This window comes from Centroberyx affinis, unplaced genomic scaffold (genome assembly GCF_046629955.1).
Source record: "Centroberyx affinis isolate AG114_WGS23_722 - 3 ecotype Tasmania unplaced genomic scaffold, CSIRO-AGI_Caff_v1 ptg002042l_1, whole genome shotgun sequence".
NCBI classification, from domain to species: domain Eukaryota; kingdom Metazoa; phylum Chordata; class Actinopteri; order Beryciformes; family Berycidae; genus Centroberyx; species Centroberyx affinis.
The window spans coordinates 152,233-169,780 of record NW_027280377.1 but is presented as its reverse complement, the minus strand read 5'-3'; the positions used below and the strand labels follow the sequence as shown (position 1 = coordinate 169,780).

The 17,548-nt window shown below is 40.4% G+C and overlaps 1 protein-coding gene across 1 annotated transcript in view; it reads right to left on the bottom strand.

The window, feature by feature from the left end:
- Positions 1 to 1,623: 1,623 nt before the first annotated feature.
- Positions 1,624 to 17,548, bottom strand: part of LOC139654104 (nuclear factor 1 C-type-like) — a gene marked incomplete at its 3' end in the record, with an annotated part of 91,049 nt that continues 75,124 nt past the window's right edge. The window contains exons 5-6 of the mRNA XM_071531140.1: positions 6,434 to 6,508; positions 1,624 to 1,698 (exon numbers count right to left, since the gene is read on the bottom strand). Coding sequence (XP_071387241.1) covers positions 1,624 to 1,698; positions 6,434 to 6,508 — 150 coding nt within the window. The remainder of the gene's footprint in view (positions 1,699 to 6,433; positions 6,509 to 17,548) is intronic.

Genomic DNA, 17,548 nt, shown 5'->3' with positions numbered 1-17,548 from the left:
AGTAGTATTTTTGCTAGCAACAAGCTAAACACTTCAGCACATATAATTTGCATCACCCGCTGGCAGTGGGCTTCTACTCTGAGTCTATAAGTTGCTTAGCAACCCTCACTGCTTCCACATGTTTAGCTAGCTAGCAAAAAATACTTGATTGACTAGAATTGAAGAAACTAACAACGAACAACAATTAACAACAATGATATATATATACATTATATATATATATATATATATACAACTATAATTTAATAGAAATATTTACAGTATAAAACATGGAAATCAAAGATATGCAATCGATTCAGCAAACCCATGTTTGCTGAATCGATTGCATATCTTTGATTTCCATGTTTTATACTGTAAATATTTCTATTAAATTATAGTTGTATATATATATATATATATGGTGTAGGTGCTCAGATGAGAGAGAAAGAGAAAGAGAACGTTGAGAAAGAGGGAGAAGGTCTGCCGGGGGGAGACCTACGCTACTGCCACCAGCAGGTGACGCAAATTACATGCGCTGAAATGTTTAGCTTGTTGCTAGCAAAAATACTACTTGGACTAGAAAACGGTTACAGAAATCAACGGACTCAGTGCCATTAGAGACATAAATATACAAAGATAAAAACGGACCGACTTTGAAAATCCTGCATTAAACGTAGACTGTGACAGAGATGATTATGTGAAACCCCATTCATTTTCCCTACAGAGAAATCGCTATGGAACCGTGAGCCATATATGGGCAAGGCTGACATCATTCGGGTGTCAGACTTATGAGGTCTATACATGTCATTGGTCAAAATTTGGCATCATAGAGGTATATTTTTTTACTCATGAAACTGTCAAGTGAAGAAATCATGGTGAAATCATCCATTTTAAAATCCCTACTATATCAATGCAAATATATGTCACAGGGTTTTTCTCAGGATATGAAGTATTGATCGTAGGAGGTCCAGAGAGCTGAGGCATATTCAAGCACTTTCAACGCCACCCATTCATTTTGAAAAACTTTTTAAGGCCTCATTATATTTTTCTCAAATCCACAAACTCTCAAGGACTTTCAAGGCCCATGGGAACCCTGATGAAATGCAATACAAAAGCAGCAAAAAAATACATGATTTGACTGTTCAAAAATTTGTAGCTGCAGACCACTACATAGATGCAATTAGGGCCCCTTGCCCTGCCCATAATCGGTTAGAATAGAGTGATATATCAACCATGTTACTCACAATGTGAACAGTTGGTGTCTGCTAATGTTGCCTATATTTAATTTAAATCTGATGAAAACAAAGAATTGCATTTGACAGTATTCTAATGTAGCAACTAATATCGATGATGGGAAACTTATACAATACCAGTGGGTATGACATTGCTGGGAAATGATGGTTATAGCCAACATTATTTGCACCTTTTTCATAACTAAATGCACACTAGGAAAGGCTTATGGCCCAGGATCAGTATCAGCAGTCGTAGGATTAGGGGTTAGGATTAGTTGAGGATAGTATGTACTTCTTGAGACCTAGACCAGGTCAATGTCGTTTACACTGCTGACGTTAAGGTTAGGGTTAGTATTAGTGGTCGCAGTAAAACTTAAAGGTTAGGTGAAGGGTTAAGGTGAGGTGGACTTACTTCTAGAGACCTGGACCAGCTCAGTGACGTTGAAAACTCCTGACGTCACAAAACTCTCCTGGAACTCTGGACCATCTATAGAAACACAGCAGAAGTTTATGTATGGTTTGCCCTACTTGCCCAATTCTGGTGTTGGTATGTTTACTGGTAGGAAATCGTCTCCACACAGGAAGTGACAAATCAAAACATAAGAGTAAAATCCAAAAGAGCTGTCCAGAGAAGGCTGGACTAACCAATGATGGCTTCACTACCTCCAACCCCAGCACACACTAAGAAGACATTTAGCTTGCTGACATCACAGGAATTCTGGGTAATGGGTGCAGAACTTGGTCTATTCCAATAACTATCATCAACGTGCCATTAAGCAAGGCACTGAAGCTTCAAATGCTCCAGTGGAGCTGTTCAGTGGCCAACAGTAGGTTTTACTGGGCAACTCCCAGAAGCCAAAGTTAGAAGACTGTAAGTACCAAAATGTGGTTGTACTGGGCAACCCCTGGTGTGAGTGTGTGGAACAGTATGAATGTGAAGCAGGACAATGCTGTAAAAGTTCATGGAGCTCAGTCGACTTCCTCTGGATAAATAAATATTAAACACAGTTTCTGGTTCATTAGGAACCAAAACACTATTGCTTGCGTGGCTGCCATGTTGACGCTCTACTGAAACCCAGCACCTAGGACAGCACCCACCCCCAGCTAGAAACCAGTGGGTGAGTTGATTAAAGGAAAAATCCACCCTCAGATCTTCTCACACTGTTATTTATCATCATTTTGCCATGTTCAATGCATTTCTGATGTTATTTTGTGATGAAGTGTTGTAAGTTACCTTTTTGGTATACCCACTTTCCTTCAACCTGCCTCATCTACCTCTACTTCAGTTAGTGATTTCCCAGAATGCCTTTTGACAACTCCCAGAGAAGGGGTGTGAACTTGTTGCTTTCAATCAAAGGTGGGGATATATAGCTAGCTAACCGACTAATTCATTGGGCGCATGTCTATGATCGTACTCAAAATGCAACAGCAACATGTTTTGTGGCTGTATTTCATTCGGGTCTATTGAGTTTACTATTGGTGGAGAAATGGGTATTCCTGTCTCTTCTACAATGGATTTCTCCCTGCATGACTGTTGAATGTAGGCGCATAATGGTGGGTCTAGAAAGAAGCCCTTGCTCTTTGATTCTGAGGGGCTGACACCAAAACCTGATGTTTGTCGTTTACAATTTTAGTAATATGCTGCTGCCTCCCTTTAAATAGCCAGAGGACGAGTACATGAACCAGAACAGTTCATAGTTTTGGACCAAGGAATGAGACAACGAACAGGACTGAAAAATCCCACAACTGTCGCACCTCCTCACCAATGGCCGAGATAAGGTTCCTTCACACGGTGGCTGGCCTCACTCTGCATGATAGGGTGAAGATTTCAGCAATCCAAGAGAACCTTGGTATCGAGCAGCTGCTCCTCCACATTGAAAGGGGCCAGTTGAGGTGGCTCAGGCACCTGGTAAGGATGCCTCCTGGGCACCTCCCCCTGGAGATGTTCTGGGCACGACTGGGAGGAGACCTCAGTGTAGACCCAGGACATGTTGGAGGGACTACACCTCCCAGCTGGCCTGGGAGCACTTGGGGATCACCCAGGAAGAGCTGGAGGAAGTTTCTGGGGAAAAGGACATCTGAGCTGCTTTGCTCACTCTGTTGCCTCCGCAACCCTGAACTGCATAAGGCACTCGAAAATGGATGGATGGATGGACGTTGTCCTGAAATGCTAATCCCATCTGGACAGGGCTATGTTATGTGGTCCTGAGATAAAAATGACCAATCACCAGACCTCTCCTGGTAATACTGATACCATCCAGAGAGGGGGAAATCTAGGGAAAGGGATGTCTGGTCACCCCAAACTAGCATAGTAATGAGCATAGTAATTGCTACACTATTGTATAGTGTAGCAAGAATGTAGCTAGCTCTTCTGTGTGCCGTTTCTTAGTTATAGATGTAGGATCAATAGATGTAGAGTCTGACAGTCCTGGGTTACAAATCATTACCACTAACTAATCTTAATAGATTAGGTCAGTTTCCAACTTTAGTCTTCTTCAATCCAGCTCCACTCCTTGTCAACACAGGCGTCCTGCCCTCACCTTACTTATAGGCGCGCCTGGAGGCGGAGCTGCTGCACTTCACTCCACCACCCATAATGTTTACAAAACAAGCAGAATGGGGCAATGCAGTGGGGATGAAGATCCATCAACTGAGGATTGCACTTTATAGACCCCATGAAATGGCATCTTTACTTCCTTCATTTGATGCATTTCCTGTTGAAACATGATGTTGGGGCAGGTCATAATGCAGTGAGGGATCATTCAAAAGTCTAAACCAATGGAATATGAGTCAGGGAGAGAAAGGCAATTTTATTTGATGGGAGGAATGTGGAGGGGCGGGACTGTCCAAAAATCAACGGTTTTATTGGTTAGAAATGTATATTTACGTCTAATAGAGCAGCATGAAGTCACCATGAAAGATACTCTGTTTTCCAAGAAGTAAAAGTAATGGGAGTTCATGGGGACTTTAATTGTTTATGGTATTGAGAATGCTTGTTTATTTATTGGATATATATTTATATTAATACTGGTTGATAGTTCTATGGCAAAATGTTTTCTGTTGAAACCAACACCTACAACAACCACAATAACTACAACAAGCGAAGGTTATACGCAAGTTCAATAGATGAGTTTCCCGTTTACAGTGGAGGATGCGCGTGCAGCTCAGGGGCAGAAAAGCCGCTGTGGCTATCGTAGCTATAGCAACTTATATAGCTATAGTAGCTGTCATTTTCACACTGATAACAACAAACAAACGGACAACAATGGTGTACCTGGCTAGTTTATCAGACTCTGATTGTGCAGATTATTTAGAACAACGTCTTTTTAAGAACGGGTGAACGACTGCCGCACCTTTATTCAATCCCAGCTGATGAATGGCTAGTAGACATGGGCAAGTGGCCACCCATCCAATGGCCAGACATTGAAAAGCCTAGCGTATACATACAAGTCTCTCGATGCTGTAAATTACATAGTATGTGGGCATGTGCAACAAATTAGACATTACATCTCTGGTGAGTTTTGTGTGTTAAGAGCAGAGGTCTTACCCAGCCAGAATCAAAGTGTGAAGGCAAAGTTAAAAGTTTGTTACTAAGTGTCAACCAGGGGGTATACTATGAAGCTAGCTAACTGAGTTAGCTGGATTGCTACTCCAGTAGCACCCAGCTGCAAACCCGGAGAAGCACTTGGCTAGGCAAGGCGAGGTTAGCGAGGGGCTGCAGCTGGACCCTACTGTAACTGCTGATTTTGGGGGTTGCTTTTATTCTTTCCAGTCTAGGGTGCAACTAGCAACTAGCAACTGCGATGCATGATGTTAAAATATATGGCCACTTACTAAACTAAAATCTTTGCTATCGCTTCTGGGATTACTAACTAACGTGAACTGAGTGGGTACACTTTATGTGACGTTGCTCGGAAACTCATCTAAAAGGAAGACTACCTAAAACCACCTACCTCTCTCTAGCTTCATTCATGCGTTCTTTTTTCCCAATCAGAGTTGGTGAACAGTTTCCCTCATTTTCCAGAGAACCGATCAGAGTTAGCCATCACTTTCCCTCTCTTTTTCAGACAGCCAATCATCTAAGTGGCCGGGAGTATATACACATCACCTACTGTGCTATTATGCTAATCACAGAACTATGCTGTATGCTGCTGTCACTCCAGTCGCTTCACCCCTCCTCCACCCCAACACCACCGACGTCAAGGCTCCAGACGAACTCCCCAGGGGGGCATTCTAATTCCTACATCCATCCACGGATGTACTCTAAACTTCATGAATGGGAGGATAATTTGAGCATTCAACCTAGTCTCTCCTGATTGAACTACACCAATAGCATCCTAAAGCCAATTGCAAAATTTTTATGTGGAGTAATCTTCTAAAGAAAATTACAGAAATGAGTGACATTTTACGTGCTGGTAAAACATCTCTTCTTTGCAACACAGAGCTCTTTTAGGTTGTCTCTGCCACCAACACTTCCAACTCCACTGGAGAGAAATCTGCGCTCCATTTGCCCATCATTACGTTGCCGCAAATGGGCTATTGTGTGCATTGTTTGGCCCTTATATTTGCGCAGTCGCAGTCTAATTAATTATCTGCGCCTCCACTCATTTGTGTGTCCTACTTTAGTCAATACCTTGTGCTTGCGGTACAAATTTCACAAGTAATTGCTTTTGCTTTTGTCGATCCGGGCCCTAGTGTCTCACACCCTGCCCCAGAAACCATGTTGACGTCTCTGCATCCAGAGAAGATCACCCCATCATGGAAAAACTAGAGTCGGTGTTCATCCTCCACCCTTTTCTCCACCATTATATAATAGACTGTTTGTTTGGCAGTGAGCATCGCCTGAGCTTCCACACTTTTTACCAACAGGACACATGTCCATCACAAATGACACAGTCCCACTCCAGTAACAAATATGTCTACTGTAATGGCTTATAAATACCACTTCAAGGAAAGTATTACAGATTATTTTTTGTCAAATAAAATGTCCAGGCAAATTCAAGGTTGTTGGAATTTTTTGAAATTTGAATTTTTTTATAATTCCAGCTGTATTAACCATATATTAACAACCAAATTCTGGATTTAGTATGTTTTTTTTCTACAAGCAAGTAGAGTTGTGTGGATTGACATTTTTTGTACTTTCATAATGTTTCCCACAAAGTGGTAATTATGAGCTAAGGCAAACGCTGGTGTGTGTGTGTGTGTGTCATCCTTTATCTTACCCATGGTGGCGGTTCGACTGTCCTCCTGATCAGAACCCACCCCTGTACGACTGGGACTGCTGGTCTGCTCTGCCTCTGGAGAGAGAGAGAGAGAGAGAGAGAGAGAGAGAGACGGATAAACAGACAGAGTGACAGAGACATAGAGAGACAAGAGAGACAAAGAAAGACAGAGAGAGAGACAGAGGAAGAGAAATTTCATAATTTTAGCATATAGATACAAAGAGGTGGGGCGAGGCAAAGAAAACCCAGAACAACACACCAGTGACACCACAGATTGTCAGATTGTCTGTGAACTACTACTTTCTAAATACTAACAATAATAAAGAGAAGACTTGTAGCTGTCCGCCACAATTATCTGGATGGCCCATGGTTTATCAATAGGACATTATCCAGTAGTTAGGTGAGAAAACTTACAAAACCTTAATTATTGCCCCTTTAAATATAACATGGTACTTTGAAAGATTTCTTTCTCTTTCACATCACTAACTAAATGCTCAAAATTGTAAACACTACTATACTCCACTGGACTTAACTCAACTCAGAAACCTGATCTGTACCTTGGGTTACACTTACATCATTTAGGACAAAAAATGAGTAATTGTAATACTGTGATTGTTACTGTTGCTAAGTTGTTCCTGTTGTTTCTGAGGAAGATGTGTGTTTATAGAGGTAATTTTTTTGGACTTGTGTTTTTTGGCAGGAGTTTTGTGTGCAGAGGAGTGAGCTGCTGGCAGACAGTCCTGTTTTCTTACATAGTCTCTCTGTCACTCTCTCTCTCTTCTGTTTGTCTGCATGCCAAGAAGGAAAGACTGACCCATAGAAAGAGAGACACTGACAGACTGAGAGACAGAGGGAGAGGGAATGAGGTTTGTCTGTTGAGTAAACATTCTGCTGTAGTAATACTTTGCTACATTTTCAAATAAATGTCCATTTTGCTACTCTCTATCACTGATTGCTAAAACATAATAGTGATTCAACCTACAGCCAGTTCATGAAAGCTTTAACATTTGCTGTTCTAAACACCCGGTGTCTGGTAGGTCTTTCCTGGGAAAATCATCTGGTGCACAGGAAGTGATGCATCTTACATTTCTGGTTTGTTTGTAATACATCATCAACAGAAAATCCAAGGAAAAAAATGTCACAGCACTGGCCGCAATATTTTATTGAAATCACCACAGCAATGAGAGACAAAATAAAATAAAAAAAACACCACAGCAATGACTGCTTAGCACAAAAGATGGAGACAAAATAAAAAAAGCACCACACCACTGACTGCTTAGCACCAAAGATGGAGACAGTAAGTAAGTAAGTAAGCCCAAGGACACTAGGGCTGCAACTAACGATTATTTTCATTGTCGATTCATCTTTCGATTATTTTCTCGATTAATCTATTAGTTGTTTGGTCTATAAAATGTCAGAAAATGGTGAAAAATGTGGATCAGTGTTTCCCAAAGCCCAAGATGACGTCCTCAAATGTCTTGTTTTGTCCACAACCCAAAGATATTCAGTTTACTGTCATAGAGGAGGAAAGAAACCAGAAAATATTCACATTTAAGAAGCTGGAATCAGAGAATTTTGACTTATTTTTCTTAAAAAATTACTCAAACCGATTAATCGATTATCAAAATAGTTGGCGATTAATTTAATAGTTGACAACTAATCGATTAATCGATTAATCGTTGCAGCTCTTCTTGATAACGGTGAGTTGGATAAAGATCTTTGGGATGCTAGTAATGGCATAGCCTTCTAGCGTGCCTTTGGGGCTAAGAGTAAACATGGCACAATTCAAGCTTTGACTAATCAGGACTAATGCAGACAATCACAGAACAATGTTTCTCTACCTCAGTACAGACTGCTGTGGGGTGAAAATGCATTACTGGCCGCGTGATCTAGTTTCATGGACTGGTCAGGTCAGACTGTAAACAATTGCACATGGTGCCAGGTAGAGTTTGGGAGAAGACTAGTTTGCATGTTCTCCCCGTGCTCACCTGGGGTTTCCTCCATATAACACCGGTAAGAACCCCCCCCACTAAAAACATGGAAGAAGTTCGTCGCCTGACCAGTGATGGTCATGGAGCCAGGATGGGATAAATGCGGAGGACATATTTCACGGCATTGGAAAGAAGCATGTGTGTGTGCGCAAAGCCGCCGTGCACGTGTGTGTGTGAAAAATGGTTGCTCGTGACAGTAATAAAGACGGGTTTGTCCGTCCTGTTTATATATAGGTCCAAAATTGCCGACCTTATCCTTTAATGCGTGGCTGTTTTGCAGCTACAGGCTGTGTGAATTAAGATCTGACATGCACAACTCTCTGTCGGACCACAGATCTCCCCATGCCACCTTGTTTGAGGACACACGCTGGCTTGAAAAGCTGTCCTATCTTGCAGATATACTCAGCAAACAGAATGAACTGAATGTGACACTTAATCTGTATGGGTGGGTGAAGCATGTGGAGAGGGGGATTTCACCTGCATTCCACCTGAGGAAAGCAGGTGAAACCCAGTGACGATGTGGAGAGAGCTCCACTGAAGTCAGTAATAGAGGAACATTTGGCCAACTTGGTTTTCATTCTTACTTCACTAATATTTAAGACAAATCTGCACAGCTGGGCTGGGTGAGAAACTCATTTCTGTTGTCGGAAAGCAAAAGAAAGGAGGAAGGAACACCCTGAGCTGGGAAATAAAGCTTTGGAGGAGATACTGCCCTTTAGATCCACTTATATGTGCAAGAAATCCTTTTCTGCAATGACCCAGATCAAAATGAAGCAAAGAAGCAAATTATACCTGGAAAAGAGCCTGATCACTGCAGCTGCCTCCCTGCCACCCAGAATGACCAAAAACTCATAAGTGAAACACAAGCCCATGTGTCTCACTAAATTGTTCACTAAACATGTTCATGTTTCCACTGCCAAATAACACACACATCAATTATTTATGTTCATTTTCCTTTTTTTTTCTCCCTAAAATGTGTCGTGCTGGTGAAAGGGGTACTCGGCTGAAAACATATCTAGGGGTAGTGGAAATAGTTTGAGAACCACTGCTCTAAATGATAGATCCTGTCTAATGAGAGTAGCACACCCTCCTCCACCTCCTTCCTCCCTATCACAGTCAATTGCAACATAGCCATGTACACTAAAATCCACATTTGACCTCTTGCAACACATGCAATGTCAGGTTTGCTTGGTGTATCATCAATAAACTTAATAACCTGGATTAAATTCTTGTCCATTAGCCAATGAACGTCTAGCATTCCACTGTAAAATTAACACCATAGTCCATATTAATAAAACCCATGACTGACTGACCTCAGTAGTGGCATTTATTACCCCAGCAATGAAAGTCATTCTAATGTCTCCAACCTGATTTCTCAACGCAGTCTTCAACTTCACAGTCTTCTCATCAATCATCCTCATCCTCACTTTCTCCCCCTATGCTCCCCACACTCGTTCCCAGTTCTTCTTCTTGTGGATTCATCTCTCCTTTTTGTCCTTTATTCTCTCATTGCCCTGGATTGCTACCTTTTAACAGAAAAATTAAAACGGCAATCTTATGGGCTTCATGTATGAAAGGGGCTTATGGTTCTCACTCCTTATTTTGTTCTAATAGGCCCTTTTTTACAGAAACCGCCCTAAAAAACAAAGAAGCTATATATGGAAAATAGCTATTGATTATATGATTTTCATTACGGCCCTCTTACCCGTTCCCAAAGTAACAACGGAACATAATCTGGTTAGATTCGTCAAACACAGCTTCTAATACTTTGCAAGACCACATGAATGTGTTCTGTTATTAGCAACATGTTGGCACACCATGTGCTGTTGAATATTTGCTGTCCAAAACTTGTTGCAGATGTGTTGAAAGTAACACATCATTTCTATGACTATAAAATATGCCTAAACACCAAGAATATTTAATTTTCTGTCAGATTACAGGTCATTCAGATTATGCCAATAGATGTTAGATGGGAAACTGGATATCACTCATTCTCCATACTAAATGATGGCGTAATCTGATGCAGCAAATGTTAAAATATTACAACTTTTTTTGCTGTCCTCCAAGGTGGATTTCCAAACTAGGTGTTTAGCCTGTCAAAACTCACTTTCTGGCCTGTATTCTTTTTGGAACAACCCCCCCGCTATCCCTAAAAAGCCTTGTTCTCAAGCCAAATAAGCAAATGACAAAGCTGTATTATTACAGTATAGAGTATTTTACCAGTATTCAGCAGTATATTACCTCTTCACTAGACATTTCTGTTGCATCTCTGCTCTAATTAGCTATCTTACTCCTCTACATTGGGAAAATGTGACTTTATTTGTTGTGTCAATTACAGGCCACTGTAGGCAGCACCAGAGACCTATTGATATTACAATTTCTTGGCTGCCGATAGAGGTTGAGAAAAATTATAGATAACTTCAACCAGGACAGCAGAACTGGAACCACCTAGGACATCCAGTTTGTCAGATGAGTTTCAATCTCATCATCTAGTCAATCATCTAGTTATCTCATCATCTAGTTTACTGTATCTAATTTGATTGCACCAACAATAACTGTGAGCACTACTAGCACCATATTATGTGTGATCAAAATGATCAAAGATACTTGTCAAAAAAATAATAAAGATTTAAAGTGGATACAGACAACTTTTCAACTTTCCCCCCGTTGTCCCCCTCTAGTGTTTCCAAGTGGTATTTTTGTTTGCGCCGCTGTCGCAAAGACAACTGGATTGCTTTCTGTTAGAGCCTAGCTCTGTGCAATAGAACAAGCCATATGTCTGCTTATCAATTCCTTGATCATAACACAATATAGTAACTATAGTAACATAGATGTTTGTTTCTGGCTGGTCCTGGCTTCCTTGTAGCTCCTGGTTCGTTTTCTGGCTGCTAACGGTAGCGGCTACCAATAGCTACTGGGGAAAACCTATCCTATTCCTCTTTTGGTTGCGCAGTGGATGACGCACTTCCTTTGTGCCGTAAATCGAGCCTTCATTCTCCCGGGAGATCGTACCCGGTGGCAGACAGAGTTGCATAGTGAAAGCGAGGCTTATAGGGAACCAATCTAAACGCCGATGGTGTCATTATTCTATAGCCATTACACTGTGCAATCAACATTTACTTCATAATGATAAGTTAAAGCAAAAAAGTTGTCTATAGGGTCTTTAAAGCTACACTAAGCGATTTTCCGACCACTAGAGGGTGACAGAAACAGCAACACATTTGTAAAGACGCAGCAAAACTACTGAGCTACAGAAGCCCATAAGGACAAACCGTGCATAAAGGCTAATGGCTAACATAAACGTACCTACGGAGAAGTCTCACCGGTTACCAGTCTCGCTTTGCCAGATTTTTCTCCCACTGAAGGCTACATGTCCCACAATGACAAGTGAAGAAGTAGGTAGCGATTTACTATGTAGCTGAACAAGGTTACTCGCTCGCTTCATCGATTCCGCCATTACAGCAATTCTTTTAAGGGATGGGAGGGGGTGAGAGGCACTTTAAAACAGCGAGGGAGGAGACCAGCTGGTTTTTAAAAAAAGGAAAAGCTACTGCTCGGTCCGAACATGACAACAAGCTTTAGAAAAAAGGTGAAAACAGCAACACATCATCACGTCTCACGGGAATCTCCACATAGCACCACAGTTAAGTTTTAGGATTGGTTACAGGGTCTGAAGTCGCTTAGTGCAAGAGAAATGTGTTATAAGCATTAAGACAGAAATATTGAAATTTCAAGCATTTAGTGTGAAAACAGTTTAAAAAATATGAAAACCCAAATGGAATAAAACTCCAAAAATAGGAAAAATAAAAGGGACATATTAAAACAGATTCATATGTCCTTATGATGATTATAATTAATTCTATAAGTACATTCTGATTTCTTTGTTGCACAGAAAGCTTTCCAAAACAAATCTAATGCTAATTTATATCTTGATTCTGACTGTGTTAAATTACACTGGTCTTGTGTGGATTTAAATCTGGATGTTTGAACTATTCAGACTAATCAGTGTTGGCACTGAGGATTTTGGGTGTCTTCACTTGCCTAAAGGTATATTCTAAACCTTGGCTTCTTTGTCTTTCCCATCATTGTAGTGTAAAATCATAGACTTTTCTCCTTTTGAAGTCTTTCTGCTTAGGCATTGCCTTTAAATGGCATGTGCATTTGATTTAGTTTATGTCAGCTGGAGTAACATGTTATTTAGAGCAGTGGTTCTCAAAGTGGGGTCCTTGAGGGGGTTCCAGGGGGTCCCCAGCAAAAAGGGGAATAATTTATTTTCACTATAATTCCATCCATAAGTAACACAATGACAGAATGTATGACTATTTTGGTCATGGGTTCCATACACTTTTTTGTAATAAAACATCTAAAAGCAAAGATCTCATCAGATGGGGGACCCTGGGACAACATCTTATCAAATGGGGGTCCATGGTCTAATTTGTGTCAGTTTAGGGGTCCTTGACGTGAAAAGGTTTGAGAACCAGATTTAGAGCAACATGGAGGGATGTGGGCTGGAGTAACATGTCACCTGCAGTATGCATGCTGGAGTAACATGTTCACTGGAGTAACATGGAGGGATGTGGGGTGGAGTAGCATGTTACCTGGAGTAACAAGGAGGGATGTGGGGTGGAGTAGCATGTTACCTGGAGTAACATGGATAATGAGGCAAATAATGAGGTAAATATTGGACTTTTGGACTCACAGTCCAATTGTATGTTTTGACTTTTTGGAACTCCAAAGAACCAGTTCCCGGCCACTTCTGTTGTTTTGGAGAAAGCTGACATGGAGCTGTGCTAGCTAACTCGCTGTGTGTTACGCGGACATACAAACAGTATTTCGACTGACATTAGGGTGTGTAGATAATGACAAAATGTCCTATTCCTTTAAGTGTTCCCATCCCCCTGCAAAGAAAAGCATCGCTCAATAACATAGCCTAGACTTCCTTGTCTCTACCTGCAAAATCAGGTAAAGACACTACTATTGGCACGACTATTAACACATCTTTAACATGTCATGGTGAAAAAAAAGGTTCTACGTGGGGCATTTTGTGTTTCTCAAAATAAAGACCACATTTCCAATAAACCCCACGGCTTCCTGTCGTGAAGAGAGTGATGCCCTCAATATTTACATTGAAAGCAAATAGCAGAGAAATGGCGCTATCAATATTGCCAAGATTCTGACATGTTAGCTCACTCATCAACACTGAGGTTGCTTTTGCTGAATTCAAGCAAAATCTCATCTAATAAAACGTATCTACAACGGCTTTAAGTGAAACCGGTTAGATTTGTGTCAAAGGATTATGAATGCTTATTTTCTTATGTACAATTTACTTTGAACAGTCACTTTGTTTGCGTGTTTCTGTAATCTGAGCCATGCCTTCAATAAAATAACAAACAGAAAAACTAAAGTGCACATTTTCTGGAGAACAACTGAGAGCTCAGCAATTATGAAAATTACGAGTCACACACTTTTACAAGAATGTTACAGTCACTCTGATCTTTTCCTCTCCCAGTCAGAGAAAGGAGCTTTTATTTGTCCTATCAATATTTTGATCCCCAGCAAAAATGGAGTTAAGGACAATTCTCTGCCGCCTGTGCAGGTGGTCACTGGTAAGACTAGTAAGGTACTTGCAGCTGTGTAGCTCTGCTGCATAACGTAATTTGCATAAAAGCAGTGATTGGACAAGAGGGGTCTGCCAAAGTGGCATAGCTACACTGAGATCATTTGAAACCACTCTGGAATAAATAACTTTGGCATTTATAAAAAGGAACACTCTTTGGTCTGTACAGACACTTTGCTGGGTCTCGATCTGGACCATGGTCCACTAATTGAATATGCGGGTCCTAGAATATAATCTGCGGTGAAAACTGATTATCTGCCGAGGAAAAGTAATAAATTACTGAAACTATAAAGTAACCAGTTCCATATTTAATACCACGATAACTTCCAGGTACTTAAAAGAGGTAGAGATCAACACTTCAGTCAGTTATAGGGGTGCAGAATCCAACAAGGTGTTCGGTTCACTTTCAGTTGAAGAAGTGGATTTACTTCATTTACATGCTGAATGTCTAATAACCACATCACAAGTAGCATATTCAGCCTATTAGAAAAAAAATAGAACCAATTCTCTATCAATAGCAAATTAAATACAATTTCTATTCACATTTTGAATTGATTGCATTGGAAATGAATAGTCCAAGGTCCTTTTTAGAAACAATGACTTTGAAGAAAATGGCAGTATGTCCTTTTAAAGCTCTCATCTTGACTCTGTGTTGCTGAGTTACAGCTGCCTCTACAACCACAATATTAAAACCACAGTCTTCACTCTGTGATGCCAGAGTCGGAGCTCCGTCTCAACAGATCCTGGTATAAGAACCTTTACGTCCCCCAAGCTGACCGTTGATCATGTTTATTCTGTAGTCAATTCATACTCTATTTACTGCTGAAGGGACCTCATTGTGGGTCTTGCCACATCCCATCATGGGTGCCGTTGTAGTTGCACTGCCTTTTCCCTCCATGTTGCTGCCTCTGTGTTGCTGAGCTAGAGTTCTACAGCTCCTAAAACCACAATATAAAAACCAGATGTGAACACTGCGTTCTCTTCCAGTTGTTTTTGGACTGAACTCTGAGTCGCATTAAATATGTTTATACAAAAGGTTTCGACCAACCAATGAGAAAGAAGCACTCTCAGAGAACCTCCTGTAGCACCAACAGCAGCTCTGACTCTACCCTTTAACAACATCAGCGGCTCTGTAAGTATCCTCTATAACAATGCGTCATGGACAAAAGAAAAGCTGTTAATTAGAAAAAGGCATTCTCTACATACAGTATCTTTTCAAGAACCAAGAGAAGCTTTTTCTGAGTATCCTCGCTCGGTAGTTTAAGACAAATATGGCAACAAATTAGGCCAGAGATGCATTGGCACATCACTGCAGTCACGGAAAAGCCTCTTATTTAGATGTTTTCCATATTCTTGCTTGAAGTGAAAATTAACATGGCCATTTATATAGGAAGTCATTTTCATTACATTGGAGTTCATGTATTGCTGTAGCTTACTTGAATTTGCCTTTTTACCATTGAATTTGAACATGATAAAGAAACAGTTTTCTAAAGATTTAGAGTGATTGCCTACTATGTCATTGCCTATTCCATGTATGCGTTTGATTTATTGAAAAATCAATAAATATATTGTTAAAAAAAACAGTCTCATCTTCACTTTTTTTAAAAATCTAGTCTAATCTAGCTAATCTAACTCAATCTACATCAAGGGAAACCTGGAGAGTATCCCCGTTACAGAGTTCAAAAGGTATAAAATATAAAGATTACTTTTTTAAAATTGCTGTCTGTAACATAATTTGCCACAATAGTCAACCTCAGTAATGTAATCTGATCACTTTCAGTTACTTTTGAGCTAGTTTGCTACCAAAATCCCTTCAAACAACTGTGTGTTATACCTATTGCATTATCTTCATAACTATAGTCATAGTAAAGAACACCCTCTTGGGTATTATGGCTGTTTTGCAATGGTAACCAACACATGAGTACTGTCTGAAAGGTTTTCTACAAAGTAGAGTACATACATAACAATAAAAAAGAGTTGGAAAAACAGCCGATAATATTTGACAAAACCCCTTGTCAGATTGAACTTACAGTATGGAAAGTTATCATCATCTAAAACCAATATCAACCATTAATGTGTAACCATTAATGTGCAAAACTACTTGAGATCTATAACCTTACAATCGAAATGCCTTGTCACACGTTTTTGAGTATTCAGTTTCAAAAGCCTTACTATGTTTTTTGGGTTTTTTTTTACACTGAATGTTGCTATTCCCTATAAATGTTAGTTAAAGCAATGCTTTCAGTTACTTTCAAAGTTAAACTGAACCATCCCCCTCCAGCAGCATGACCAGTTCTCCACCCCTCTCTCCTCAGGTCAGAGAAGCTTCATCAAAGAGGAGAAACTTTGTCTTAAAAAGGTCTCCTCCTCCCTACTTCCCTCTCCTCTCCACTCTTCCTCCCTCCTTCCCTCTCCTCCTCCCCTTTGCCTCTCATCTCCTGTGATGTGGAATAGAGTATTAAGTAGTATTGTACACAGTGTTTTCCTCAAACGCCCCTTGGTTCAATACTTACAGTATAAACAGTGTGACATCACACTCTCTCACCCTGTTGTTACAGTATGGTTCAGTCATGTGGTAAACATTAACTTTAAGTTGAAGCCATCTGGACTCTGTCTGAAAAGCTTTTTGAAAAGCTATCCGTCTGAAAAGCTATGATATTTGCCTTGTTTTTTCTTCTCTTTCTCTCTTTTCCTCATCCTCTCCTCCTTCCTCTTCAGGGAATCAGACTACCAGGCTTAGATAGCCTTCTGAAGGGCCTGGGGTTAAAACTAGCCTGGTTAGCTCAGTATCCTCAGAAAATAAGGTCAGATTCTGTACAGTCTAGCAGTGCATTTGTGACAAAAACATATCTAATTAGTGATGTAGTGGTAAATAAAAAGGTCACTACATAACCCCAATCTGTGATTATCATATCATAAGGCATACAACCACCAACATAAACAAAAAACCATCATATTTTAAGAAAACATGAATTTATAATTTTTTTCCTTAAAAAGAAGACATTTTCATATAACTTACATCAGTTTGAACCGACTTACTATGATGTATGCTATAAATGAACTTTTATTAGCCTTCGTAGCTGAAATGTGTTGTGACACAGGTCTCACTTGTAGCACTGTCCAATGTTGAGCAGTTGAAAATGATGGGGGTGGGGGTGGGGGTGGGATTGGGAGTGTCTTGAAACTCTAACGGGTAGGGAGTTTTTGTTCCAAAATGAGTATGGGCCAGAAAGTGGATTTTGGAAGCCCAAAATCTCAGCAGCTAGCTAAGCAATACTTGAGTCATTGGTATTGATCAACAGCCCTATCACCCCCCCCGCAGATACACAATGGCCATTTTTTGCTATGAGGCAGTAAAAATCTTATTGCACTTTTCATTAGATACTGCTGATAATTGAATGATTTTAGGTATAGAGGAAGGATGTAGGATTGATCTAGTTTGATGGTGTCCCGGTATAAAGGAGTGATGTAGTTTTATAGCATCCGGGTATAGAGGAGTGATGTAGC